Source organism: Cucurbita pepo, chromosome LG17 (assembly GCF_002806865.2).
Source record: "Cucurbita pepo subsp. pepo cultivar mu-cu-16 chromosome LG17, ASM280686v2, whole genome shotgun sequence".
NCBI lineage: Eukaryota > Viridiplantae > Streptophyta > Magnoliopsida > Cucurbitales > Cucurbitaceae > Cucurbita > Cucurbita pepo.
In genome coordinates this window covers 4499100-4526645 of record NC_036654.1, presented here as the reverse complement: position 1 = coordinate 4526645, position 27546 = coordinate 4499100, and the positions used below count along the sequence as shown (strand labels likewise).

At 35.9% G+C, this 27546-nt stretch overlaps 6 protein-coding genes, 9 non-coding genes and 1 pseudogene across 15 annotated transcripts; 12 read left to right on the top strand and 4 right to left on the bottom strand.

Annotated features, from left to right (window-relative positions):
- Positions 1–1072: 1072 nt before the first annotated feature.
- TRNAN-GUU lies at positions 1073–1146 on the top strand. Its single transcript has one exon. It is a non-coding gene; the product is annotated as a tRNA-Asn (tRNA).
- An 82-nt stretch (positions 1147–1228) lies between these two features.
- Positions 1229–1302, top strand: TRNAN-GUU. The gene has a single exon. It is a non-coding gene; the product is annotated as a tRNA-Asn (tRNA).
- Positions 1303–1382: 80 nt separating this feature from the next.
- Positions 1383–1456, top strand: TRNAN-GUU. Its single transcript has one exon. It is a non-coding gene; the product is annotated as a tRNA-Asn (tRNA).
- Positions 1457–1533: 77 nt separating this feature from the next.
- TRNAN-GUU lies at positions 1534–1607 on the top strand. Its single transcript has one exon. It is a non-coding gene; the product is annotated as a tRNA-Asn (tRNA).
- Positions 1608–1684: 77 nt separating this feature from the next.
- On the top strand, positions 1685–1758 carry TRNAN-GUU. The gene has a single exon. It is a non-coding gene; the product is annotated as a tRNA-Asn (tRNA).
- Positions 1759–1835: 77 nt separating this feature from the next.
- Positions 1836–1909, top strand: TRNAN-GUU. Its single transcript has one exon. It is a non-coding gene; the product is annotated as a tRNA-Asn (tRNA).
- An 80-nt stretch (positions 1910–1989) lies between these two features.
- TRNAN-GUU lies at positions 1990–2063 on the top strand. Its single transcript has one exon. It is a non-coding gene; the product is annotated as a tRNA-Asn (tRNA).
- Positions 2064–2140: 77 nt separating this feature from the next.
- TRNAN-GUU lies at positions 2141–2214 on the top strand. Its single transcript has one exon. It is a non-coding gene; the product is annotated as a tRNA-Asn (tRNA).
- Positions 2215–2292: 78 nt separating this feature from the next.
- TRNAN-GUU lies at positions 2293–2366 on the top strand. The gene has a single exon. It is a non-coding gene; the product is annotated as a tRNA-Asn (tRNA).
- A 77-nt stretch (positions 2367–2443) lies between these two features.
- Positions 2444–3889, top strand: LOC111778534 (photosynthetic NDH subunit of subcomplex B 3, chloroplastic). Its single transcript, XM_023658431.1, has 6 exons — positions 2444–2770; positions 2841–2951; positions 3033–3089; positions 3284–3346; positions 3504–3566; positions 3654–3889. Exons 1-6 carry the CDS (start codon positions 2576–2578, stop codon positions 3747–3749), a joined length of 585 nt encoding a protein of 194 aa, XP_023514199.1. The 5' UTR covers positions 2444–2575; the 3' UTR covers positions 3750–3889.
- A 307-nt stretch (positions 3890–4196) lies between these two features.
- Positions 4197–5672, bottom strand: LOC111778533 (aquaporin TIP2-1-like). Its single transcript, XM_023658430.1, has 3 exons — positions 5364–5672; positions 5033–5283; positions 4197–4898 (listed from the first exon to the last, which is right to left on the bottom strand). Exons 1-3 carry the CDS (start codon positions 5488–5490, stop codon positions 4530–4532), a joined length of 747 nt encoding a protein of 248 aa, XP_023514198.1. The 5' UTR covers positions 5491–5672; the 3' UTR covers positions 4197–4529.
- Positions 5673–6490: 818 nt separating this feature from the next.
- LOC111778774 lies at positions 6491–10359 on the bottom strand (annotated as a pseudogene).
- Positions 10360–11708: 1349 nt separating this feature from the next.
- On the bottom strand, positions 11709–14883 carry LOC111778194. Its single transcript, XM_023657884.1, has 9 exons — positions 14673–14883; positions 13903–13979; positions 13308–13536; positions 13055–13209; positions 12918–12963; positions 12734–12825; positions 12535–12631; positions 12273–12329; positions 11709–12164 (listed from the first exon to the last, which is right to left on the bottom strand). Exons 1-9 carry the CDS (start codon positions 14823–14825, stop codon positions 12018–12020), a joined length of 1053 nt encoding a protein of 350 aa, XP_023513652.1. The 5' UTR covers positions 14826–14883; the 3' UTR covers positions 11709–12017.
- Positions 14884–18119: 3236 nt separating this feature from the next.
- On the top strand, positions 18120–19030 carry LOC111779148 (ethylene-responsive transcription factor ERF036-like). Its single transcript, XM_023659225.1, has one exon. It carries the CDS (start codon positions 18187–18189, stop codon positions 18838–18840), a length of 654 nt encoding a protein of 217 aa, XP_023514993.1. The 5' UTR covers positions 18120–18186; the 3' UTR covers positions 18841–19030.
- A 3177-nt stretch (positions 19031–22207) lies between these two features.
- On the top strand, positions 22208–24189 carry LOC111778159 (ankyrin repeat-containing protein At2g01680-like). Its single transcript, XM_023657838.1, has 2 exons — positions 22208–23013; positions 23086–24189. The coding sequence occupies exons 1-2, from the start codon at positions 22246–22248 to the stop codon at positions 24085–24087; spliced, it is 1770 nt and encodes a 589-aa protein (XP_023513606.1). The 5' UTR covers positions 22208–22245; the 3' UTR covers positions 24088–24189.
- Positions 24190–24843: 654 nt separating this feature from the next.
- Positions 24844–27282, bottom strand: LOC111778160 (CASP-like protein 3A1). The gene is made up of 3 exons (XM_023657839.1): positions 26917–27282; positions 25884–26019; positions 24844–25301 (listed from the first exon to the last, which is right to left on the bottom strand). The coding sequence occupies exons 1-3, from the start codon at positions 27192–27194 to the stop codon at positions 25086–25088; spliced, it is 630 nt and encodes a 209-aa protein (XP_023513607.1). The 5' UTR covers positions 27195–27282; the 3' UTR covers positions 24844–25085.
- Between the last annotated feature and the right edge of the window lie 264 nt (positions 27283–27546).

The following is a 27546-nucleotide window of genomic DNA, read 5'->3' as shown; positions in this document are numbered from 1 at the left end:
TAGCCTCAAAATGAAACTACTTACCAATACAACGCTTTATATAGCCTCAAAATGAAACTACTAAAGACATTCCAACCAAGAGTTTAACTTCATACTTAATGGCCATTAAGTATGAAGTTACAACTGTTGGAATGTCTTTAGTAGTTTCATTTTGAGGCTATATAAAGCGTTGTATTGGTAAGTAGTTTCATTTTGAGGCTAGGAATGTCTTTAGTAGTTTCAATGTCTTTAGTAGTTTCATTTTGAGGCTATATAAAGCGTTGTATTGGTAAGTAGTTTCATTTTGAGACTATATAAAGCCATGTATGTTGTATTTGTAAGTAGACGTATGTATGTTGTATTTGTAAGTAGACGTCTTTAGTAGTTTCATATTTTGAGGCTATATAAAGCCATGTATGTTGTACTTGAAAAATACAGTAAAAGAAGCATTTGTGGAGTTTAGGTTGCATGTAATCATTCAAGCTCGACATGATCAATTTTGCTTGTGGAGTGATTCGAATCTCAATCAAGTGTTCTTGCGTTTGAGATATTTGATCAACAAGAATCATTCAAGCTAGACATGATCGATCTTTCTTGTGGAGTGATTCGAATCTCAAACAATGTTCTTGCCTTGAGATATTCGATTAACAAGGTAATCTGAATCTTACTCTTCTTGTAGTTGATTTTCTTATCTTATCACAAATGCAATGCAAGTCTTGTTCTTACGTCCCTCCTCGACCTCGGTCGGGCGAGTTCCCTATTTAAAAATCACTTTCAATCTTTCTTAAAATTTGAATTCTTAGTCATCTCTTAAAAGTATTTGGAATACTTTTCTTTTTTTAGTTTCAAAACATATGTATCAAAACAAGATGACCCATGGAGAGAAATACCATTTATAAGCATAATTTTTTTTAAAAATAAAATGACTACCAGACGTGACCTTAATTTTAGATTATTTCTTAAAAATTAAGCTAAACACTAATTCTCCCAAAGAAATTTTTTTATTTGTTATCTAATTTTTGTATGTAAGAATAAAACTATGAGGCATCAAAAATAAAATAAAAAATAATATAAATTACAATATGTCAAGGTAGCTGGAATAGCTCAGTTGGTTAGAGCGTGTGGCTGTTAACCACAAGGTCGGAGGTTCAAGCCCTCCTTCTAGCGTTTTTTTGTTTTTTAATTTTTTCTCTTTAATTAATTTCTAATACTTTCCAGATTTTCTTTCAGGCCTGTAGATATATCATCAGCTGGAATAGCTCAGTTGGTTAGAGCGTGTGGCTGTTAACCACAAGGTCGGAGGTTCAAACCCTCCTTCTAGCGTTTTTGTTTTTTAATTTTTTCTCTTTAATTAATTTCTGATACTTTCCAGATTTCCTTTCAGGCCTGTAGATATATCATCAGCTGGAATAGCTCAGTTGGTTAGAGCGTGTGGCTGTTAACCACAAGGTCGGAGGTTCAAGCCCTCCTTCTATCGTTTTTGTTTTTTAGTTTCTCTTTAATTAATTTCTGATACTTTCCAGATTTCCTTTCAGGCCTGTAGATATATCATCAGCTGGAATAGCTCAGTTGGTTAGAGCGTGTGGCTGTTAACCACAAGGTCGGAGGTTCAAGCCCTCCTTCTATCGTTTTTGTTTTTTAGTTTCTCTTTAATTAATTTCTGATACTTTCCAGATTTCCTTTCAGGCCTGTAGATATATCATCAGCTGGAATAGCTCAGTTGGTTAGAGCGTGTGGCTGTTAACCACAAGGTCGGAGGTTCAAGCCCTCCTTCTATCGTTTTTGTTTTTTAGTTTCTCTTTAATTAATTTCTGATACTTTCCAGATTTCCTTTCAGGCCTGTAGATATATCATCAGCTGGAATAGCTCAGTTGGTTAGAGCGTGTGGCTGTTAACCACAAGGTCGGAGGTTCAAACCCTCCTTCTAGCGTTTTTGTTTTTTAATTTTTTCTCTTTAATTAATTTCTGATACTTTCCAGATTTCCTTTCAGGCCTGTAGATATATCATCAGCTGGAATAGCTCAGTTGGTTAGAGCGTGTGGCTGTTAACCACAAGGTCGGAGGTTCAAGCCCTCCTTCTAGCGTTTTTGTTTTTTAGTTTCTCTTTAATTAATTTCTGATACTTTCCAGATTTCCTTTTAGGCCTGTAGATATAGCATCTGCTGGAATAGCTCAGTTGGTTAGAGCGTGTGGCTGTTAACCACAAGGTCGGAGGTTCAAACCCTCCTTCTAGCGTTTTTGTTTTTTTAATTTCTCTTTAATTAATTTCTGATACTTTTGAGATTTCCTTTCAGGCCTGTACATATAGCATCTGCTGGAATAGCTCAGTTGGTTAGAGCGTGTGGCTGTTAACCACAAGGTCGGAGGTTCAAACCCTCCTTCTAGCGTTTTTTATTTTTCTCTTTATAAATAATTTCCATTCTTCATAGTTCAAAAATCCGCTTCTAACACTTTTCCCGTTGGCCTTGAGCCCTGTAAAACCTTACCCATAAGGACAGACGGCGACACCAGATAAGGCCATGAAGAGCCACACAACACACAATCATGATCCTTTTTTCACTCCAGACTTCACTTCCTCAACCCCCAATTTCCCAAAATGGAGGCTCTCCATCTGGGTTCTTCCTCCTTCCGTTCCTTCAATTACATTACAAATTCCACCCACACCCTTAATCGCTTCCGCCCTCTAACCTTTCGCAGATCCAAAATCAGAGCCGTCGGCACTGTTCCACAGAGCCAATCCGACACCAGTGAGCCTCAGGAGCCTCCCATGGTTGATTTCGCTTTCGTTAATGTAAGCTGTAATGTTCCATTTTTAGGGTTTATACTTAGATTATCGAGGCTAATTTATGTGTTTGTTGAAGTCTGTATTGCTTCCTGATGGAACTCCTGATGTGCACTTTCGTCGAGCATGTGGTGGGCAAAAACTCAGAAACATAATGCTTGATTCCAATGTTGAATTGTATGGGCCTTATGTGAGTTTCCCAGTTCCTTAACTTCATGAATTGGGGTTTTCTTAGTTTTGATTATAATAGGGCTTTGATGTTGTTCTACAGTCGAGATTTCTGTTGAACTGTGCGGGTGGAGGGACCTGTGGGACTTGTATGGTGGAGGTGATTTTACTGCATTAAATCATGTTTTTAATGAGGATTTAATCAATACCCTTTTCATATCTCGGTTCTGAGTCTCTGTTTGTTTGATCATTATGGTAAAAGAGTTCATCAAAATCTGATGTGTTGGTCATTGAACAAGCTGAAGAAGAAATTCAATGTTAATCTTCTGACTGCAATTCTTATTATCATTTCAGATCGTTGAAGGGAAAGAGCTATTAAACCCTCGCACAGACATAGAGAAAGACAAACTTAAAAAGGTTAGTATACAGATTCCATTGCCATTAAGCTGAGAAATCAAAATGAGGCAATGAATTTGGACACTATCACTCACTCAAACAGAGTATCTCTGGCTTTTGCTTTAGTTTCAATTCCTCTGAATCAAAGACATATAATGGTCTTGTTTTTCATACACAGAAACCCAAGAACTGGAGATTAGCTTGCCAAACCATTGTTGGGAAACCAGATTCCAGAGGGATGGTAATGAGTAGAAATTTGATTGATTGATTGATTGATTGATTGATAGAACAGTGTCCTGAGTTTATTGTTTGTTTTCTTTGGATGAAGGTTGCTGTTCAACAGTTGCCTGAGTGGAAAGCTCATGAATGGGGTTATGAAAAAGTAGAGCTTTCAGAATCATCAGAGTCTTCAGAATCTGCATAATTTTAATAACAACCTTTTGTTTTACCCATCAGAGTCAGCTGAGATGATTGAGCTATGGACATTAAAGCTAAGCTCCTTGCGGTCAACAATGTAATTATTCCCCGTTAATTCAGTTTGTCCCCCTTCCTTTTTTTTTTGAATTAGTGACACTTTAATCACATATGCAAAAATTCATAATAAATACTTTAAAAATAAAGTCTTAAACTTACCTTCTAAAACTTAAATAAATATAATATAATATTTTTTTTAACAAAACACCCGGATGTGTTTTAAATTTTTTGAGAAAAAGCTCGTAATGAAAAGCCCAATTAGAATAGTATATGTTAGCTATGGGCTTGAGCTGTTGAACCGATAGCTAACTTAATCACAAACGAGTAAAAGTTTAAATCTTATCACTCGTATTGTTGAACTTTATAACAAGTTAGAGAATTGAGTAATACAAGTTCAAGAGCAAAATAAGTTTAAAATTAATAACCGATGAAATTATTTCCGACTTTCGCAAATACAAGCGATTGATCTACTTATAAACGACAGGTGAAGAAGAAGAAGAGAATCCAACGAAAGCAAGACATACATTCAAATAAATTAAAGGCATCAAACCACAGATCTTTTCCCTGAAAACCAAACCAAGGGCCCAAAACAAATCAAAAGGTAGAAAAAATCAAAGGAGAAGAAGATAGAACAAAGGAAGAACGGCAGAAAACCTTGCTTTTCCTCCTCTTATTGCAGAAGGAACAGAGCAAAAGGAAGAAGAAAAAAATCGCTTAATTTATTTGGGCCTTAGTAATCGCTTGGAATTGGGCTGGGCCCATAGGCCATAAAGGCGTAAAAGTAGATAAGCCCAGCTAAGCCACCGCCAACGAGTGGCCCAACCCAGTAAATCCAGTTGTCGTGAAAGTCCCCACTGACCACCGCCGGTCCAAATGACCGGGCCGGGTTCATCGATCCGCCGGAAAACGGTCCGGCTGCCAAAATGTTTGCTCCGACGATGAATCCGATGGCAATTGGCGCAATTGTGCCCAAAGATCCCTTCTTTGGGTCGGCCGCCGTCGCATAGACCGTGTAAACCAGACCGAATGTGATGACAATTTCCATCACAACTCCTTCCGCTGCTCCGATGCCGGCCGCCACGCTGTGGACCGGAACTGCCTGCAGGGGAAAAAATGATCAACTTTTCAACATGGGTATTGAACTTTCAAGCCTTTTTCATATTTATAACCACATTATATGTTAAAAATGGATATGAGAATGCGAAGAATTTAGGACTAAAACAGAGAAATGACCAGGCCGCCAGTGACATATTTGAGAAGGTAGCAGGCGACAATGGAGCCAAGAAGCTGAGCAATCCAGTAAAATATGGTCGTAATTAGGCTGATTTGGTCACCAAGAAGAAGGCCGAATGTCACCGCTGGGTTGACATGGCCACCGGAGATGTTGGCTCCGACAGAGACTGCAACAAACAGAGCAAATCCATGGCAAACCGCCACCGCCACCAGCCCCGCTGGGTCTAAAGCTGCAGAGGATGTTATTTTATCTGCAGAAAATGACACCAAAGTTGTTGAGTTAATCCAAACATAGTTGAGCAAGATAGATATGAGTGTGGGGGAAACTGACCGTAGGCAATGGCGGAACCGACGCCGGCGAAAACGAAGAGCAAGGTGGAGATGAACTCAGCAAGATACGCCTTGCAAGAGCGCAAGCTAAAGGAATCTTGGAAGCTTCCAATGGTGAACCAAGCCATTTTCAAACAAACTTAGAGCCTACACCTTATGAATTATTGTTGAGCTTCTCATATTAATCTTCTTCTTATATAGACATTCCACACAATTCCATTGCGACAAAACGATCAGTCACTGTTCGTCTTTCATGTAACTTCTGAGATTTACCCATGTGAAGAACTCACCAACTTTCTTTTTAAAATGTCCCCTATGTCATCAATATTTTCAAATCCCAAGTTTTCAACAAAATAATTATAAAAAAAACCCTTAAATTATTGAGGAGACCATTAAAACATGGCTAACAATTTTGTAATATTAGATATACAGAGAGAAAAAATTTCAAATCTAAATCAAGCGGTTATTCAGAGTCAACCACGATATGACAACTTCATTGAATATAATATTTCGGTGAAGATTTAGGCAATAAGTTTTTAGATAGGTATGTATGAGATTTCATGTTAGTCGGAGAGGGATGATAAGGGTGTGAAAACCTCTTCCTGGAAAACTAAAAAAGGACAATATCGGATTGAGTATGATTCAAAGACGGTGTGTCTTTGCCAGCCGGGCGACCTACTGGGAGTTTTCAAAATTGGAAATAGAATACAATGTTTTTGCTAGGATCTTAGCTGGATTTGAATGGGTTTAAAGGGAAATGTACAGAGAGTGATCAATAATAGTGTTTCTCATAATCATAGAGGTGAGAGAGGGAAGAATGTAGAATGGAGCCAAACAAAAGGAGATGAGAATGATTTCTGATCATCAATAATGTTTTCAAATATGAGTGGATAAGGGTCTTTTTCTTTTGAAATATATGGATAAGGTTTATATAATAATATCTGATCATCTGATGGATTCTATAGATGCCAAGTAGGTTTATTAGAATCTCATTTTAAAACATTATTGGTTTATATATTTTTATTTGTTTTAATTGGATCGAATAAGTATGATTTTTTAAAAATACATAAAAAAAACAACCCAAAAATAGAGAGTTAAGAACAAGCTAAATTCTACAAACAGAATAAATAAAAAATAACTTGAAACATTCAGCTCGAACCTTAGTAAAGTAATGATCAGTCGATTTGCATATGTTCGGTAGCACAGCAATGGCAGTATCCATTTTCATCAAATGCAGATCTTTGTGAGAGATGAGCTTCACGGATATGATACCCGTTCCACTCCTTCGACCCATACTGCTTGAAAATTTCACGAGCAGCAAATGAATCCTTCTTCTTTTTCCTTTTATTTCTGAAGCATTGCGGTGACATGAAATCAGCCCTGACAGTGAAATCAAACAATTCAGGATTGCAAACAGAGATTCACACATGGAAGGAACTAGAAAGTACATGAAAAGATGAACATATTGAAGAAAAAACGAACCAAATAGTGTACATTTTTCTATGTTAAGCATTTATAACAGCAGCAAGTGTCAAAAGATTGATGGAGTTCATTAAGGGAGAAGATCGTGAGTATATAAATAAGAGACATTATTTCTATTGGTACGAGGCCTTTTGGAAACTCAAAAGTAAAGCCACAAGAACTTATACTTAAAGTGGACAATATTATACCAATGTGGACGCCGTTGTTCGTACCAGCGGGCAACTAAATATTGATAATGAGAAAATTATACAGAAGATATTTATCGAATCAAATCGCGAAGTAACAAACAAAACATTCTGATATTTGATCGTTGATGGTTGAGTTCGGAATGAAATGTATTAGAAGTTGTTAACATACCTTTAACTTCTGTTTTGCATCTTTCTCCAGAACAAGTCCAGCTTCTGTAAATGCATCAATGATGACTTATGAAAAAGCTCAGGAAATTTAAAAGTGAAATTTTTTTTGTTCTCTTAAGAACTTGAACAAAAAAGAAACAGATGGAATAATTTTTTTCTGCAGGATATGTTTGAGATGAAACTATAAAATGAATATGACAGGCTCGTAACAGTCTTCTGACATCGCCAATTTCTTCCACAGGAGCATAGAGTACACGGGCTTTGGCAAAAGAACCTCTCATACAATCCTCATATCACACAGACATTATTGGGAATAAAAAAAATGAACTTCCAAACTACGTAGATGAGTGTTCTTCAAATTACTTTCCCAAGATAATGCTTGCAAACAAAGTTTGGAAAAAAATTATTCAATCTCATCATTAAAAACACCACCTTCTGTCAATTTGGTAAGTTGTTGAAAGAGACAAGATTCAAACCAAAATAGAGATACTTCTAATCAAATGCGACTGTATTAATCCTTGGTGGGCTGCAGTTATGATTGAAATGGTATCTATGTAGGAAATTTGATGCTTGAATATAACAGAACTCACCAACCCCTTGAGCTTAATTAGTATTGGCCTATTATCCAATGCATCCATTATCTTAGAGGAGATACCTCACAAAGATGTGTCATCACATACAAGCTCTACAAATGAAGATGTGTCATCACATACAAGCTCTACAAATGTGAGATCTTACCTCGGTTGGAGAAGGGAACGAAACATTCTTTATTTATAAGGTGTGGAAACCTCGCCTTAGCAGACACGTTTTAAAAACCTTGAGGGGAAGCCTGAAAGGGAAAGCTCAAAGAGGACAATATCTGCTAGCGGTAAGCTTGGACTGTTACAGTTTTCTTTCTACTTTTAATACAAATATCCTACAAAAAACATGCAACTCATGATTAGGGCCTCAAGGTTTTTAAAACGCGTTTTCTAGGAATCATGATTAGGGCCTCAAGGTTTTCAAAACGCGTTTGCTAGGAAGAGGTTTCTACACCCTTATAAAGAATGATTTATTCTCCTCCTCAACTGATATAGGATCTCACAATCCAACCCCTAACACTCAGGGCCAAGCGTCCTCGCTGGCACTCGTTTCCCTCTCCAATCGACGTGGGATCTCACAACAAATGTCTAGTTAGTAAGTATAATCACTCTCAAAACTTCAGAAGCAGCCTCAACTCGCTCCTTGTTCCACAACTTCAACATAAGTAGCATTAGATGAAATGTTTAGGTTTTATAAATATTGATTTGTCAATTCCCAAAGTTCACGGCTACAGTTATATGCCTTTGTAATATAAATTCCACATACCCTCAGGAGGATTGGCGTGCATGTACACAGGTCTCCATGCTTGGCTGACTGTTTTGGGCTTTTCCTTCTGGTCAGCAGCACTTCAGAATTCCTTTTTAGCAGTCATATTCGCATTCAGGCTCCAACCATTATAAGCATAGAGTCCCTGACACATTGGAATAGAAATCAGTTCTAATAAGGATTAGAAGCTATTCCACCACCAGTTTATTACCAAGAACATCATTTCAACATGCACATTCAGGCTCGAAAAGTATTCAACTCTAAAGCTTAAGCTGATAAGTAAGGCATATCTAATCATATCCTTAACCTACCCTTCCTTAACCCACCCTTCCTCTCACTTGAACATAATCATCCTATTGTTAAATCACGACTAAACAACTGAACTCAAAGTAGATAAGTTATGGTATATTCAATCATTCGTTCATATTTTTAGTAGAAAATCATTCCAACTTCAAATTAATAGTTAATATAGTGAGCTTCAGAGCTAGATTACAAGCTGCTATATGACATATACGGACTTGTACATTTCAAGAGACGTTCGACTCTACAAAAGCAGCACAGCAGATTAAATACAGCCGAACAGAGAATCTTGTAAAGAGAGCGAAACTTTCAATCCATGGATTGAGCTTAGATATCTCTGATTAACTGATAATTTTTCAAGTAATGTCGATCAAAACCTCCTCTCAATCGCAATCGATTGAATTGGAACTATTTGATTGATCAAAACATCCACTAATGTTAGGTTATATCTCGTTTCAAAAGATGAAAATGGAGCCAAACATCGAGCATTGTTAGGAAAGCGATAAGCTCAGAAATTTGTAGAATTACAAGATTTGTAGAGCATTGCTTAAGGAGATTTTCTCGGAATCCAAACAGAGTTTTTATTTGTATGAATCATACCTGAAAAGAGCCCTGCAAACTACCATTCCCAACCCCTGCCTGGTCGCGACCGGACCTGCACAGATCATTCAGCATAATAGGCGAGAAAGGAATTCGCACGTACCTTCTCCACGTGCGAAGGATGAAATATGGAAATATAAACGATTTAATTAATTAATTAATAAATAATTGCGGTGGAGGAATAAGAATATATACGTAAATTTTATGCTTAAATTTATAATATTATTCGTTTCCCCATCAAGTTCTTGTGGGCCATAGAGGAAGCCTAGCCCCTCCCTCAAATACCACCATTTTCCTACTTTATTTTTTTTAATTAAATTATAAATTTATATTTAATTTTATATTTTCAAAAATTAACCCGTAATTAATCTCTACAACAAGTGATTGTCTACTGACGATCAAGAAATGTCTTTCTTATGATAATTCATTAGAGACTTTTGGTATCCGAATAAGGTCAAACAGGGTAATAACCTCCTGACTTTATGCACACACCTGGTATTAAGTACGAACCATCTACAACTCGAAAGCATCCATTCTAATAAATTTGAAATTGCAATGGCACGGGAGTCTGTCCAGATCAAGGATCTTCTCGATATATCGAGGAGCCTTCAAAAAGGCTCTCTCTAATTTAATTGGCAGCCATTAGAGAGCCCCCTTAGGACCTCCCATTCTTTGTTTTCCATGGTTTGTCTTGGAATATTATTTGGGTGCAAAAGGTCTCGCTCCCCCACAGACTATCTTCTCTCAGCTTTATTCCTCATTGCCATTCTTTCCTTTCTCCGTCTCCTCTGCTACCTCCTTCCTCGCTTCTTTAAACAATCCTGTCATCGTCGTAATCGTCGTCCACGCCATGACCGGAATCCCGATCCTGCCGCCATCGTCGAGCCTCCACTGCAGACTGATGTCACCCATCTTCACCAACCAACTCCTCTACCAGACAACAACCTTCTTCTTACCTCCTCTGCACCACCTGCAGATACTCCTCTTCCTGCTTTCTCGAGATAATACAGCATGTTTCGAGTCGTTTTCGCGTCGAACATGCTGTTCTTATCGTCCCTTTTGTGCTTTTGATTGTTCGGGTTATGCAGTATACCGATGTCATCCGTTCTAAGGTATGAAATCAAAGTGATTTGAGAGCTGTGTATCAAACTGACTCAGAGGATTCACTCTTAGTTTAAGAGAAAGGCAATAAAAATCAACTTTTTAACACACAAGCAGAAAAATGTTAGCATTTGTTAAGATTATGCATCAGTTTGTAACATAATGAACAATCTTGGTTGTCTTCAACGTCTTGCTTGGGATTTCATCTCGCTAGTTTCGGTTGTTTCACTTCTCTATGGCCTTTGGCGCTGCAATTTAATGACCAGACATGTCTTTATACATCATATTGAGGTTCTTTACATATGCATATATCCTAAAAAGCTTACGAAAAATGAGTATGTTAAGCATCGGATTATGCTCAACTTTTCATGATTTGGAGTCTTTTACATGAATCGATAAACATCCTGCGAAATCCAATCTAAAAGGTTAAGAACGAAAGTAAAATATAACATGAATATGCACGTTTTTTCAATAATGAAAAAGTAAGCAAACAGATCATGTGAAATTCCACATCGGTTTAAGAGGGGAACGAAGCATTTCTTATAAAAGTGTAAAAACCTCTCCCAGGTAGACGCGTTTTAAAACTGTGAAGCTGACTCCCTGGTAGACGCGTTTTAAAACCGTGATGCTGACGGCTATACGCAACGGGCCAAAGCGGACAATATCAGCTAGTGGTGGGTTTGGACTATTTCAGAACACATTTGCAAAATCAGTATATTGATAAAGAATTTTTTTCCAAAATCAAAAGAGCGATTGGGTTGAAAAAATAAAGGATTTCTAATCATCTTTTTTATCCTAAAATAAAAACCCATTAGATGGCAAAAGAAAAGAGAGGTATATGAAACATGTGCACAAGTCTTAGACATCATTTCCTTTCGAGCTTCCCCTCATGGCTTGGTTGCCGCATATGGTAGAGAAAGGATAAATCAATGAAGAAGACGACCTACCGCGTTGGAGATAATGGAATAAAAATCTTTACCACTTTTAGGCGAAAGCAACACAACCGCTTCCCCTAATTTAACCTCACATCCATTACTCCCACAGAAAACCCATTTGGCAGAAGATCCATCAACACAGCCCCTTCCTTTTTCGCCGATTACATAATTGACATGAAACCACTAATTAATACTTTATAAGCTTACAAATCATTTGTTTATTAATCAAAAGTTTGAAGTTTAGATAACAGAAAGAAAATTAACAATAAAGATTTCATACTCACCTTCTAATGTGAACTGGTTTAATCAGAGGGAGAGAAAGAGAAGAATAATATGTACAATTTGATTCTGTAAGTAAAAGTGTTTGTCAATAAGAATTGGGAAGCTCAGGCCTACAAAATGCGACTTATTAACATCCTTCCTAGTTGCCATCAACATTTTCTGTAAAATGTGAACTGCTGTGTACCTGTTGAACGGGAAAAAGATGGGAAAAAAAAAACAAACAAAAAAGATGTTGAACGGAGTTGCATCAGATCATGAATGCCTAGCCTCATCTGTAGGCGAAGACTTGGAATCTGTTGGGTTTGGCATGGATTTTTTGTTGACATTACATACACGAGGGTGTTGAATTATCACAAAAATCGATTCCTTCGAACTTTCCATTTGGGAGAGCGAGGTCGGCTGCGTCGAATAAACAGAGTCTCTCAAAATGTATTGTAGAAGTAATATGTTTAAGAACATCGAAATGAAAGTGAAACTGAAAAAACATAACTAGCTCAAAGAACTTACCACGCCAATCTGCCAATTATGACTGTTAAACTCTCTAAAAGTTGATGCATCCACGTCCTGTAATTCTTGCAGCAATTAGTAAACAAAATTGCATCTGAAGGATGGCCCCTTCAACTTTAAGCAATGTTCATTATCGATCTTCACTAACACTATTTTGTATGATTCTAATAACTTACCTTGGCTAGTAAATTTTACAAGTGAACAAAGAGAAAAAAGATTTCTGGGTTCATTGTCTCTGTATTGATTCCAATATAATACTTACAACGCTGTAAATAGGAGGGACAATCCTATTCTCTTCAGACTTAAAAGTTTGCATTACAGAGAAACGGGAGGCCAAGTCTTGGGACCTAAAAATCCAGCTGCAATAAGGAGAGGAAAAAGCCAATAACCTTAAAGACTGAAATTCTCCCAAACAAAATTAAGCTATTCTCATAAAAGTATGATCATATACATATACATACCCGATGTAGCAGAAGATGCAGAAGAGGGCCCATTCTCGTACTAACAGACGAAGCCAGTAAATTTCCACTGAATCATCCATGTTCAGGAATATCTGAAAACCAAACAAAAGACGGAGGAGTGAGGACTGATCCATATATAACATATAAAATGGGTTTAACGGTAAGATGCCATATCGAATCATACCATAATTTCTGCCATGACAACAATTTGCATTATTCCCCGGAATTTTCTGTGTAATATATATGAAAGTAGCACATCAGAAACAAGATTTAGCATCTAAATATGACATGTAGATAAGAGTCTACAAAGTAATTGCATACTTGAACATCTTGTATTTGGTTAGAATGGCATCGTGCATTGCTTGAACGTCCTCTTCCATAATGAAACTCAATTGTTCTTGCAATGCCAGTAGATTTTGATATATGTGGTGGAAAATCACATAGAAGGAAATGAAGTAATTAAGCAGAAGTAAGACCTGGATCAAATAGGAAGCTGGGATTGAGAATCAAGGGAGGTGAAATCGTGCAGCAGCAGTCATTTCTAAAGCATGAGGCTACAGCTCAGTAAACTCACACAGAAGTAAGGTATGGAAGCTCGGTAACCAACAAGCGTCAAATAAAATATACAGCCAATCGAAGCAGTAGTTCGTCGCTCAGAAATTGAAAGGTGCTCGGACATGATGCAATAGCCATGAGAAATAAGTAAAAAGGACACAACAGAAGCCGTCTGAAAGAGCACTCCAGTTACATATACCCCAAATGACATCCATAAGGAGCATGTCTCAATATAAAAACATGAATACCTGCGATAGTAGATTAAATAGGAGTTGAAATGGGACAAGAGAAACTATAAATTTTGGGAATACAAAGTCCCAGATCATGGTATATGAGTAAGGACAACTTTCTCCATTGACAAGAAGCCTTTTGGAGAACCAAAAGCAAAGTCACGAGAGCTTATACCCAAAGTGGACAATATCATGCCATTGTGGAGATATGTCGAAATTGGTTGTCCCTAATAAGAAAAGTAAAGAACAAAATTACAAGATTTGCAGACCAATCTCATTTCAAATCAGATCAAGGGAAGATTTCACGTCGATATTGAATTCCAATTTAACAGTTTATAACACCATTTACCAGAAACAAAAAAAAGGAAAGTAGATTGAACATACCAAAAAAGGAAAGATAAAGTTAGCTGCAAGGCTTTAAGAAGAGGAATGGAGGCGAGTGACCACTGCAAGTTATTGGTCTGCTCTTGAGCAACAACAATCCATGAAAAAAAATGAAAAAAAGTCACAATTAATACAATAATCCATGAAAAAAGATGAAAAAGAAGTCACAATTAATACAAAATCCACACCTGAAGCTACAAAAACGACGATGATTGAAATTCCAGAAGAAAACGCTAAATACATAATTGTTAAAGAAGAATACGCATACAGTTAAAAGAACTTATTCGTCATTTTCTTAAGGCGACAATTTCTAACCTCTGTAACAACATCAAAGGGGGAAATTAATTAATTATTGTTGAATTGCTTGCAAAACAAGACGAACGAGTAACTCGGAAATCAAGTACCGAGTCAAAACCGAAAGAAGCGAGAAAATTAAATAATCTAACAAACCAATCGATATAATCCTCTCGAATCAAAGAGTGCATAGAGATCAAATTAAAAAAGATAAACGCCGTTTAGTTTACCCGAATCAAGCGATATACAAAATTACGTATGATTAAACCGAATCAAAACGATCAAAGTAGGCTCCATCAATACAGAAATTGATCCATTCAGAGAGTTCACTTCAAGAACTGATAAACAACTAAAAGATTCATCAAAATCCACCAAATCAGCTCTTAGCCTAAACTGATTTCAAACTCAAAAAGCTGCTTCCCACATAATCAAAGTTGAGAACAAACAGTGAACAAGAAAGAAGAAAGTATCCGAACCTGAAAGTGACGGTTCTTGTAGATGTTAACAGTCCAGGAGCAGGCGGAGAGTAGCCAGATGAAGGAGAAGACCAAGTAGATAGAAGGAAGAGGCCGATACGACTCGTCGACTCCGATGGGATGCGACTTGTCGACACCGTCGGACACGTTCATTCTTCTAGCGAAGATTGAAGATAGTGCCCCTTTTTTCGGTCGTGGAATTAAGTGCCTATTTCCCGCTTTATATGCAGCAATTCTAATAAATAAATAAATAAATATATATATATATATATATATATATATTGCATGTTTCTGATTACGTGGAAATCTATTTTTATTATTTTGTCTAAAAACGACCGTAAATAGAAAATTTTAATTCAAATAGCATAATTAAACAAGCATTAAAGTTTGACTAATAATAACATCAATTAATATATATATATATATATTAAGCAAGAGAGTTAACAATATTTTATCCCTCGATGAAAATTAATTAAGATCTTAAATTGGAATAAATGGGGAATATTAAAACATTTAAAGAATATTAATTTGGTAATTAAATTCAAAATGTGGGCACGTCGGTGTCGGGAAATGAGGTTGGTGGTGTGATGTCCTCCTAACCACTTTCCCCAAATTCACCACAATTTTTTGGATCATCAACTCCACCTAAAGATAGTTTTATTTTATTTTTTATTTTTACTATTACACCCTCCATGTATATTAAAGTTACCGTTCTAAAGTTTCATTAAAATTTGAATGAGAGTAAATTTTATAATCATAGGACGTGCAGCCCATATTAAGAGGTTTTGGTCGGAATATAATTCCATCTAAAGATTTGGGAAGGCCCACAAATAATAATATTATAATTATGAAAAATGGAAAAAGAAAAATAATAATTTAAAGGGTGATATATGAATGTAGCATTAGGTAAACAAACATACTACCAACTTACTTTCACTTTCCTTCTCATCTAATATTTCTAATCCATTCAACCAAAGTCAAACCCATCTAAAAAGCTTTCAAATTTCTTTTATCGTTTCAATGACTATATATATATATATATAGATGACAGCATACTTGCGATTGTACGGCACTCACTTTCCAGCAACAAGTGAGTTAAGTCAATTCGTTCTTACGTCGCCTATGGCCAAGCGACTACCTATGCTTGAGCATCTGGACTCGGTTTAAGAAGAAGATTTTAGAAAGCGACTACCTATGCTTGAGCATCTGGACTCGGTTTAAGAAGAAGATTTTAGAAAATGAGGGGAGAGAGAGATTTTTGAAAAAGAGATTTTGAAAGAGGTGTTATATATGCAAGCAAGAGAGACTCATACTATAATACTATTGATAGCGAGAGGTTGACAACTAGTCGTATCCCCTATATTACATTTTGAGGCATTTCATGTCGGCAGGCCTAGACATAATTTTTTCGAAACGTCGTACTTTTCAGAAGTACAAAATTAAAACACTAGAACATGGAAAGACATAAAGGGTTTGGCTTGTGATGGGCATACGGCCATGGGCAACACGCCTTGGACGAGCATGGCTATGACATCCTCCCCCACTTAATTGGTTGACGTCTCTATCAACCGACTACTTTCAAACCTGGCGATGTGGGTGGCGGCGGAGTCCAGATCTTCGCCGCGTTCCCAACTGGTTTATTCCGTAGGGAGATTCTTCTATTTGATAAGGAATTCGCGAATCTTCTGTACAGGTCTTCCTATCTTCCTAACCCTGTCAACTAGAATCTCCTTTATTTCTTTGGTGTCTCTTTGTTTCAGATCAATGCTCGGTCTAGTGATTACATTTCGCTGGTTGTCGTCTGGGTCAGGGTGATAGGACTACATATTGCCATATAAATATCAATACATAAGCCATTTATTATTATTTGTTTTAGTCTATTACGTATTGTCATCGGTTTCACAAATTTAAAACGCGTCTACAATGATAAGTTTCCACACTCTTATAAAAAATATTTCATTCATCTCTCCACGAGGTAAGATCTTATANTTTTTTTTTTTTTTTTTTTTTTTTTTTTTTACTTTGAAATAAGTATATTGATTTTTTATTTAAATAATAATATAAATATCAATATATAAGCCATTTATTATTATCTCAAAAGTGGATGGTTGAATCCTTCATTATCACAATGATTTAACTAAAAATTAATAAAAATATTACCATTAATATCGTGTAAGAAAGTAGCTATTTCTTATTGGGCCTCGATTTTCTATTTGGGATTGAGTAACATCACCGGCCCAAGGAGGATAAGCCCAATAAGGCACAAGGTTGGCCCAATACATGGCCCGTAAGGCAAAATTAATAACATTATTAATTAAAAAATAGTTGGAAGCAATTTACAAATAGAATACGTTAACATACTGGTAAATAATATAATAAAAAAAATTATCAAATCATGGCAACATTATAATAATTTCCCATTATTTTTATAATTATATAATTAAATATCAATTTCAACAAAATTGACACATTTCTATTCAACTTTGACTCAATATTGTCTGTATAAATTATTAAATAATCATTACTCCATTATCGGTGCAAATGAATAAATATAATGATAGTGTTACTATTTTTTTTTTAATTTTTTGTTAAATTTTAAATAATCAATTCAAATTATTAGATTTGAAAACAAAAATCAATCGAGATATAATTATAATTATTTACTTTAGTATTATATTATTTACAAAATTATAAAACATATCTTTTCATTAAATCAAAGATATGTTTCGATTAAATCATAGCATCCCTTATTTTAGATTTCGGTTCAATTATTTAGTCTAAATATTATTAATAAAAGAAAAAAGAATATTACAATTTTTTAAAAAACAATTCAAAATAATTAATTATAAATACATATTTGTGAATTGCTTATCGGAATCTTATATGCAATTATTTTTTAATCATGTTACATTTTTTTAATTGTTTTTTATAATTAAGACAAATTTGTGAAAGTCAGAAAATAAGAAAATTCCAGCAGCCAATTAGAGGGGAGAAGAAAGATAGAAACCCTAAAATGGTGGGTCCCATATTTGTGATTTGGGTCCTACGCTTTTTCATATATTAAAATAATAATAATTTTTAAAAAATATTATTTTTTAGTGTTTTATAACAATTTTTAATAAATTTATGGAGAATTAATTGAAAAATATAATTAAAAGTTTAATTAATTAATTATAATCAAAATTCAATTGTACAAATATATATATATATATATATATATATATATATATATATATATATATATATATATTCTCAATAAATAGGGTAGGTTATATTTATTACAACCGGAATAAAATTGATTTTTTAAAAATGAATTTTATCTAAAAAAGGATAAAGACGGCGACGTTTAAAAATGACCAAAATTGTAATTTAGTAAAAAATATATTAATTATTATTATTATTATTATTTAAATCTGTGTTCCTAGGGGCTAGGAGCGGCCCCAACGACATTCCCTACAAAAGCTTCTCATTGCTATATTCGAACAGAGCATCAAATCCACTGACTCTGTTACAAATGGCGAAGCCAAAGAGCTCATTTCCGACTACTCCACCACCACTTTCTTCTTCATTTCCCTCCACCCGACCGGTTTCCGGTGCCGGACCGGCTCAACCAGACCCACCGCCCCGCAAGAGAACCAGAGACTGCAACAGACATCCTGTTTTCAGAGGCGTACGGAAGAGAAGCTGGGGAAAATGGGTGTCGGAAATTCGCCAGCCGCGTAAGAAATCCCGAATTTGGCTCGGCACTTTTCCCACGCCGGAAATGGCAGCGCGTGCACACGACGCGGCAGCGTTGTGTATTAAAGGTGACTCGGCTATCCTCAATTACCCTGAACTCGCCTCATTTTTGCCCCGCCCGGCGTCGCTCATGCCGCATGACATTCAAGCAGCCGCCGCTAAAGCGGCGGCGATGGCCACTGCATTGCCGTCGCCATCGGAGGAGGAGGAGGAGGAGGAGCTTAGTGAGATTGTGGAGTTACCGAATATAGAAGACGATTTTGGTACTGAGTCACTGAACGAGTTCAAATTGGTTACTGAATCGTGGGAATGGTGGGAGTACGTGGCAATGCCGTTGGCAGCAGAATTCGGCGGCTGTTCTTTCTCCGACCAATGGGCGGCGGAGGACAGTATATTCCCCTGCAGCTTTTATGGTGCTCTGTGGGATTAATTACCGCGGGATTGCCAGGTAAAATTGGCGACAATTCACGCGGTAAAAAAATATATAAATTATTGCTTTACTCCATAGCCATTAGCCACCGAGGTTATTTAAATTTTAATTAAAAATAATATAATTGATATTCTTGTAAGATATTAAAAATGTATTGAAATTAAATACTGTGATATATTTGTTATTCTAATCCTTAGTTTCCAGGTTGTCTAATTTTGGAGTTCTTCAATTATTTTCAAAATAAGGTCGATTAATAATTTAGTTAAATGAATATTTCCATTCAAAAAATAATTATTATTTAGATAAATGTCTTTTTTTTTCCTTGATAATGACTATAAATAAATTGACATGGCTTCAAATTATAATTATTGGTTTTGTAATATTCATACTTTTATATTCTATATTTTGTCTAATTTTATCTAACGTTTTTTCCATCACGAGTAATAATTTTATTTATTATTTAAGACCATTTCTAATATATATTTATTGGATGAAAAATTAGAGGAAACTACGGAGTTGAATTAATTAATTTAATTGTTTATTGAATTATCATAGGAAAAAGCGATAATTAATTTGAACTATACTTGGCAATTAAATTATTAATAATTAAAAAAAAATAGAATTAAAAGTATAGTTTAAAATTTTAAACGGTAATAAATTTGAAAATGGTATTATAAAATTGTTGATAAAATTTTAATATCCCCATTTAAGAAAATGAAGGAGTGGGGGATAGATTTAAGAGATAAGATTGAGGAGAGAGAGTACCGTTGGCGTTGGGCGCAAGGGATGAAGTCGGAACGCGAATTGGGATTTTTGTCAGTGTACCGTTAGTGGGACCCTCACACTTTACCACTAAAGACAAAAAAAAAATAATAATAATAATAATAATAAATAAATAAATAAATAAAAACAAGACTTTAATGTTAATAAATTAATATCATATGTGAAAAATTTTAAATTTTAAATATCAAAACGTTTCCTTACGTCGGATGACGTGGTACGTTTAAATAATTCCATCCACGTGATTGGATGTTTGGAAAAGGTTAAGCTCTCACCTTTTGTTAGGGGTGTACATCTAACTCGCAATTGGACAACCCCAACCAACCCAATCCAAATTATAAGGGTTGGGTTGGGTTATTTTTTCTGAACTCAGAATGATTCGGTTTAGTTTCGGGTTCATAGGATAAAAGTTCGAATTGGACTCTCGATAAACTTATAAATATACCGTAAGAAATAGAGTGTATCACAGGTTTGACTCTATGCCCAGATTAGACTCTTGTCGATTTAATTTTTTTTTTTTGTATTTTGTTTATTTTCTTTTATATTTTGTTTATTACGTTATTTTATTTATTTATTTTTTTTTTTTGTATATTTTAAAATTTTCATAAAAAAAAATCTCAATATATCAAACTCAATTTATTTTATGATAGGTTATTGAATATGATTTATACCTACATTTAAGTTATTTTAAACAACAGTGTACACTGTTCAATGTTCATCGACTAAACCTGCATTTGAGTAATTTGAGAGCATATTGTTTTCATTTTACATATTCTTAAATGGATTTGTTTAAAACTCGGAATTTTTTCTATATTTGTGTTGATTGGAAGAACAGACTTTAAAATTTATTTTACTTCTATCTATCATTTTTTTTATTGGATTTGGTGAAAAGTAAATGAATTTAAATATATAATTTTATCACAGTTCTATCTATCATTTTTTTTTATTGAACTGGGTGGAAAGTAAATGAAATTTAAATACATAATTTTATCAGGAGTGGTTCAAATGATTTTTTTTAAACCGGTAATTTCTATATTTGTATTGATTGGAAAGACTCTAAAATTCATTTTACTTTTCATTTATCATTTTTCTCATTGACGCCGTGGAAAGTAAATGAATATAAATATATAATTTTATTAAAAGATGTTCAAAATATTTCTATTGTTCTAGTGTTTACAGCCTTGGTTAGAGAATTTTTTATTGTTTTACGGGTTCCTTAACACCTAAACCTGTTACACAAAATTTTTCGATAAAAAATGAGTTTCAATAAATTTAAAAATTTTGTTATAAAAATTTTGTTATAAAATTGAAATAGGTAATTATAAATTTAGATGTATTTTTACAATATTTTTTATTTTTGATAGGTATAGTTTCTTTAAACTAATCATTTTTATTATTTTTTATTTTTATATCTATTATTTACTTATATTTTCTCAAGAAGGGTCGGTATTTAGTTGTATTTAGTTCTATAGTAACGTTGAATTAGGTTAAGATGTTACAATTTTCTCTTGTTATTTGTTGTGTTGATGATTTTTTTTAATGATTAATTATTGTTGATGATTTTTTTTTAATGATTATAGATTTATTTGTGTTTGTTTGTGATTTTTAATATTTTTTTATCTCAAATTCTATGAATAATGATGAACTGTGGATAAATAAATTTTTTAATTTTTTTTTTAAGTTGACAACCCAACTCGAAAATAGAGGGTTGGGTTGGGTTACTAATCCAACCAACCCGAACCTTTGAGTTGGGTAAAAAATATTCCCAAATCGAATGGACCATGTACACCCCTGCCATTTTTAATACAAATTCAACACAAACGTATTCTAAATAATATAATTTATGGTAAAAATTGGATTGGGTTAGTTTTTTTTTTCGAGTTTAGGTTTAGTAGATTTTTCTTTTAAAATATAAAAATTATAATTAATTTGGGAGCTGACATTTTTTTGGTCGAGTCAAATCAACCAATCAAAAAGTAAGGCTACAATCCAACCTTAAACATTAAAAATATTTGACATTTATAATCAATATAAATGATGACTCTTAAATATTTAATATTTGAGTTTTATGAAATTTTAGTTATTAAGGTAAAATGTACCACGGTTGAGTTTTCTTATTTAGGTTACCCGTCATCAACTCAACCAACCCAAAAATTTCCAATTTGAGCATAAGCTCTAGTGACTTTGTTTTGTGCTTCGGTGTACATGTATTTCTTATTTATAGACCCATAATCTTACACTTATAAGATCTGGTGACTTTACTTTGATCTACGTTTTGAACATTCGTACAAGATCTAGTGAGATATTGTTCATTACCTTCCTAGTAAATTTCAAGCACAACCAAACAAAGAAAAATGTTTGGAGCTAAAAAGTCAGCCATTATATTTCCCTACGCGTATAGAAACTCGACCATAAATTGAAGGCCACCACTAAACTTCATGGAAAACGCTGTGTGAAACGAAATTAATTATTGTTCCAAAATAAAAATAAATAAATAAATAAAGGAAACTGCCCCAATTGACTTGTGTGTGTAAGTCAATCAGCTAAGCTTCCAAGAATTTGTTCCATCAATTTCTTATAAATCCCACCCTCATTATCCTCCTCCACTCATTCAATCGCTTTGCAATGGATCAGAATTTCTTGCAGGCAAATTCTGTGACAGAAAACGAAGCAATTAACCCGCAACATGTCGCCGACGATGCCGATGTCGATACGGTGGTGAACGACGCGGTCGAGTCGCCATTTCATGAAGCTTGTCGCCAAGGTCATGTCAAAGTAGTAGAGGCGCTTCTTAAGGCCAATCCCAATGTTGCTTCAAAACGAAACGCCGACAAACTCACTGGCTTTTCACTTGCTTGTTCCCACGGCCATCTCGATGTCGTGATCCTTTTGTTAGCTGAAAATGGAGCCTCGAGCTACGAGGAAGATGTCGGCGAACAGAGTTGTATTCATGTAGCGGCGTCGAATGGGCACACGGATGTGGTGAGAGAGCTGGTTAATGCGAGTCCAAAATTGGCACACTTGGTGGACTCGAATGGGAACTTGGCGTTGCATATAGCTTGCAGCAAAGGGTTGAGAGAAATGGCATGGACGTTGCTGCAACGCGATGCGAATATGGGTATGCAGTACAACAACAATGGGTACACGCCGTTGCATTTGGCTGTCATGAATGGCAAAGTTGCAATTCTTGAAGAATTTCTGTCGTTGGCTTCTTCATCCTTTTACCAATCTACAAAAGAGGGAGAAACCATCTTCCATCTCGCCGTTCGTTATGGCCGGATCGATGCGTTGGTTTACTTGTTCCATGTCTGTAATGGATTGAACCTATTGAACTGTCGAGATCGTTACAGTAACACTGTTCTTCATGTTGCTGTTGATGCTCAACGTTATCAGGTAAATTCAATTGAAAAAACCCATTTAAATTATGAAATGAAATCAAACAATTATTTATGAAATCCCCTGCAGATAGCAGAGTTTTTGATCAGAAAAACAGGGGTGGAGATAAATTCCCGGAATTACAAAGGACAAACCGCCCTTGATATACTTGATCAAATCGGAGACACGCCGGAGAATCGCCGACTGGAAAGTTTACTGATTAAATTCGGTGGCCGGAGATACTCCGAAGTGTTATCCCCTTCACAATACACCGACATGTCTACCATTTATCAGACCAACGCCGCCGCTTCCTCCTCCAGCCCCTCCTTGTGGAGCCACGTGGATGGAAGAAGCCAAGAACTAGTCGTCCCAACCATGATTCCGTCGGACTCAAAATTTGCCGATCAGTTTTCGACTAAATCGGAGGCGGAAAAAATACCATCCCCTGTTTTAACCGATCACGACCATAAAATTAACTCCCATGTGAAACGACACCGTGTCAAAACCTACATGGAGGCAGTCCAAAACGCGAGAAACACGATTGTTTTGGTGGCGATTTTGATCGCGACGGTGACATTCGCCGCCGGGATAAACCCGCCCGGCGGAGTGTACCAACAACAAGACGAGAAAAACAAAAGGAAAGTAGGGCAATCGACGGTGAGCGACACGTTAGCTTTCAGAATCTTCATGGTGTGTAACGACGTGGCATTGTTCACGTCGTTGGGGTTGGTGATCGTTGTGATCAGCGTGGTTCCGTTTCGACGGAAGCCGCAGATTGTGATGGTGATGGTAGCGCAGAAGGTGATGTGGGTGGCGGTGGCGTTCATGGCGACAGGGTACGTGGCGGCGATTTGGGTGGTGGTACCACGCGATGAGGGTATTGGGAATTGGGTGTCGGTGGTTACGGCGGTGAGTGGGGGTATTTTGGGAGTAGTATTTATTGGATTGACTGTGATGTTGATCGAGCACCATGTGCATAAATCGAAGAAACGAAGAAGAAGAAGAAATGGAAGAAAAGAAAATTCAGCCAAGACGGAAAGTCAGAATTCGGATATTGAGAATTGTTATGAAAGAGGATATCGCTCTTTCTAAACTGTAAAATAATCAAAATCCCAACCTTTATATATATATACCGTATATTTTCTCTCTTATTCTTTGTGTTCATCTAGATTGAATAGGTAAGTTGTTGTGTGATCCCCAATTGAAACTCGGAACTTACACTAAAAGCTCCCCAATTGGAACTCGGAATTAGAAACGATTTCTAAAGAGATTGAATTATATAAGAGGAACGTTATTCTTCAAAAGAAAGAACAGAGAACAAATATGCTAGAGAAATTGTGTTATATAAAATCAAGACATCTCAATCATATAATATGAAGTTCAAAGAAGTTGTGAAAAATGTTTAAATTACCACAAAATAAAGACGAACTAGAAAGCAAGATAGAATAGGTTGACCAAACTTTAGAAATAAAATGAAATTAGAAATAAAATGAAATTAGACCCAAAGATGTTCCACAAGAAATTGTTGCTACACTTAAATTCTATCAATTTACTTAATTTTAAAGCTAGTATTGTAAATCTCATAGATATTAACACTCACTTTTATCATTTTTTTAAAATAATAATTGATGTCTTATACAATAAACTCAAACACACCTATTTCTTAATCCCACGTCATGCTAGTCTTTAAGCATGTTTTGAATCACTTTTTAAGAAGGGTTTAAGGTAAGTTTTCTAGTGTTTGTGCTGCATAACTCTTCCTTCGTCATGAAAGGGATGGAGGAGGACTCGAATGATTTACTATGTGCATTCCGAGATCTAAAAATTAAAATAGTTTACGAAAAAAGAGAGTTCCAAACAACCTCATTCTTTAAAACACTCGAGATCAAAGTTAATACACCATAAAACCACTAAAAGCTATCTAAATGAACAATCTCAGCTAAAAAAACCAGTGGGATGCTACCATGTTTACACACCGTACAAGTTTCATTTGATTTAAGGACACTATGAAATCAGAAGGGACAGAAAGAAACACCATATTCTTTACTTTAAGTTTTCCCATAGGCAGAAGGTTCATTTCTCATGAGGGTTCAGTTTTTGGAGAGCCAAATAACATATTGGATTGCAGAAGTTGTGAGCAAGCAGCAAGTAAAGAATGTGAAGGCAATAGATATGGCAACGTGGTTACAAAAGCGTTGTAATGGCTTACAAAAGTTAGGCAGAGTTGTGTGCCGAATGCCAGTGCGATTCAGATTTGAGATCCCAGCTGCAGCTGATCCAGCACTCATCAGTGCATATGCCAAGGCCTGCGACCAACACAACAAATTCTTGAAAAACACTCTAGTATACCCTCTTTTGATGATGTTAGAAATCACGACTCTCCACAATGGTATGATATTGGCCACTTTGAGCATAAGCTTTCATGGCTTTGCTTCGGGCTTCCTCAAAAGGCCTCATACCAATGGAGATAGTATTTCTCACTTATAAACTCAGGATCTTCCACTAAATTAACCAACGTGGGACTCACTTTCAATAATCCTCAATAATCCTCAACAATCCTCCCTTCGAACAAAGTACACTATACACTCTCCCCTAAAGTTTTTTACGGAACTCTCGAATAGTCTCCCCTTAATCGAGGCTCGACTCCTTTCTCTGGAGCCCTCGAACAAAGTACACTTTTTGTTCGACATTTTAGTTACTTTTGACTACACCTTCGAGGCTCACAGTTCTTTGTTCGATATTTGAGAATTCTATTGACATAACTATGTTTAGAGCATGACTCTGATACTATGTTAGAAATCACCACTCTCCACAATGATACCATATTAAAAATGACATAAAACAACCGTCTAGTCTTTCTTCAATCAATATGCTACTATTTCCCTTACCAGATCAACAGCGAAAATAAGCCAGGCTTGACGTCTGGAGCCAAGCACTGGGGACTTCCTGACAAGCTTGGAAGTAGTAACGAGAAGCTGCAGCAAAGAGTAGGCAGCGACAGCCCCTGAAACTCCAACAAGATACCTACACTCACAAAAAACTCACGGGGTTCAACGAATTTCAACTCATTAGAACAAAAACCCCACAATCCAATTTCTGTTGTATTCAACACGTAATTCATTTTTATAATAAAACAAGTCTAAGCAAATGCAACAAACTCTTTGTTTTAGAAATTGGGTCCATTGAAACAATAAGAACAATAAAGAAAGACGAAGAAATTATGCGGAAGGCAGTTGGTTAAAATTTTATATAGATAGTCATCAACCGGTCCAGAAGAAGACAAACATGAAATAGGGAATATTTTGAGGAAAGAAGAAATTGGGTTCACGGGTTCAATTCTGTTCATTACATTTAGACGAAGCCATAAAACTTGGATGAGGAGGATTTTCCAGATTCCATTTTCTCCATTCGAAGAATTGCAGGTTTGTCAGCATCCAAACAGAGGAAAAACGACTGAATCAACCGTAAGATTTAATGTGGCCTTTGCCAAAGTAGGCAAACCAGTAATAATGAAATCAAAAGTGATCGGGAACTAAAGGAAAAAATAGATGACATTCTGTTTGGATGCGAAGAAATCTCAGTAAGAAACAAAAAGAAAATGCAGTAAAATGTTTCCCCCAAAAGCAGACAGAAAACACCGTCCAATCCTTAGCCCTCCAATTTTCTCCTCTCCGCTCCTTGGATGAATATCTGAAGCATTCCAATAAAATATTGAAGGAGAACAAACGATGAAGAGAGGCAAACAAGAAATTAGAAGTTACAGCAGTGATATAGTTACAGAGGACCGCCATTCCTCCACAGAGCAGTCACGTTTCAACTGATGGATCTCACGGTTCTTCCTTTCTTACAAGTCAATCACTTATTCAAATGACCAAAACCTCTAAGGCATTAAGCACCAACAAAACAAACGACGAAACTTACTCGAATACGTCCGAGAACGACCACTTGGAATGAACGGGAAGTTCAAATCCGTAAATGGAAACCGTGCTAGACTCCGCCGCCGTAACCATCAACGACATTGCCGTCACCGACGTAGCAACACAAATCAGCCTCAGCATCAACTGACACAAATCAGCTCTCAGGCGGTCTAAGCTTCGGTCCGACGGTTCAATCAGTCCACCAATCGGTCTAAGCTTCGTCATCTCCGGTAGCTGCACCGCTACCTCCGGCACAGACGACATTTTCCGGTCACCAGTCATATGGTAAAGTTTCAGGCGAATCTTTCCGGTGGGATTCTCTGAGAGATCGTGAGAGAGAATTCTGTGTTGTACCAGCGTTCTTGTGGAGAAAGTTAATAAATAAAATATAAAGAGAGTTTATTTATATCATTCTGCCGCTCGGTATTTTGATTCCCTCCAATTTTTACCGCGGTAAAATAAATTTAAAAACACATTGAATAATTTTTTACCAACGGTAAGACTTAGAACCGATGTAAAGCTAATCAAATACTTGCCCTCGTACTCAATGCGTCAGAGCTTGCCCCACAGATGTATTAGAAATGATACCTTGGGACGGAGATAAAGCTAAGCAAATAGCTTCGGCTCTAAGAAC

Coding starts and splice junctions, on each gene's coding strand:
- LOC111779148 (XM_023659225.1), top strand. CDS start 18,187: ATGGCGAAGCCAAAGAGCTCATTTCCGACTACTCCACCACCACTTTCT.
- LOC111778533 (XM_023658430.1), bottom strand. CDS start 5,490: ATGGCTTGGTTCACCATTGGAAGCTTCCAAGATTCCTTTAGCTTGCGC. Junction 5,284..5,363: donor CGGTTCCGCCATTGCCTACG/GTCAGTTTCCCC, acceptor CATTTTCTGCAG/ATAAAATAACATCCTCTGCA. Junction 4,899..5,032: donor AATATGTCACTGGCGGCCTG/GTCATTTCTCTG, acceptor TTTCCCCTGCAG/GCAGTTCCGGTCCACAGCGT.
- LOC111778194 (XM_023657884.1), bottom strand. CDS start 14,825: ATGAACGTGTCCGACGGTGTCGACAAGTCGCATCCCATCGGAGTCGAC. Junction 13,537..13,902: donor ACTTTATCTTTCCTTTTTTG/GTATGTTCAATC, acceptor CTACTATCGCAG/GTATTCATGTTTTTATATTG. Junction 12,826..12,917: donor TTGTCATGGCAGAAATTATG/GTATGATTCGAT, acceptor TTTGGTTTTCAG/ATATTCCTGAACATGGATGA.
- LOC111778534 (XM_023658431.1), top strand. CDS start 2,576: ATGGAGGCTCTCCATCTGGGTTCTTCCTCCTTCCGTTCCTTCAATTAC. Junction 2,771..2,840: donor TTGATTTCGCTTTCGTTAAT/GTAAGCTGTAAT, acceptor TGTTTGTTGAAG/TCTGTATTGCTTCCTGATGG. Junction 3,347..3,503: donor AGAAAGACAAACTTAAAAAG/GTTAGTATACAG, acceptor TTTCATACACAG/AAACCCAAGAACTGGAGATT.
- LOC111778160 (XM_023657839.1), bottom strand. CDS start 27,194: ATGACTGGTGACCGGAAAATGTCGTCTGTGCCGGAGGTAGCGGTGCAG. Junction 26,020..26,916: donor TCGTTCTCGGACGTATTCGA/GTAAGTTTCGTC, acceptor TTGTGAGTGTAG/GTATCTTGTTGGAGTTTCAG. Junction 25,302..25,883: donor TTATTTTCGCTGTTGATCTG/GTAAGGGAAATA, acceptor TGTTGGTCGCAG/GCCTTGGCATATGCACTGAT.
- LOC111778159 (XM_023657838.1), top strand. CDS start 22,246: ATGGATCAGAATTTCTTGCAGGCAAATTCTGTGACAGAAAACGAAGCA. Junction 23,014..23,085: donor TTGATGCTCAACGTTATCAG/GTAAATTCAATT, acceptor AATCCCCTGCAG/ATAGCAGAGTTTTTGATCAG.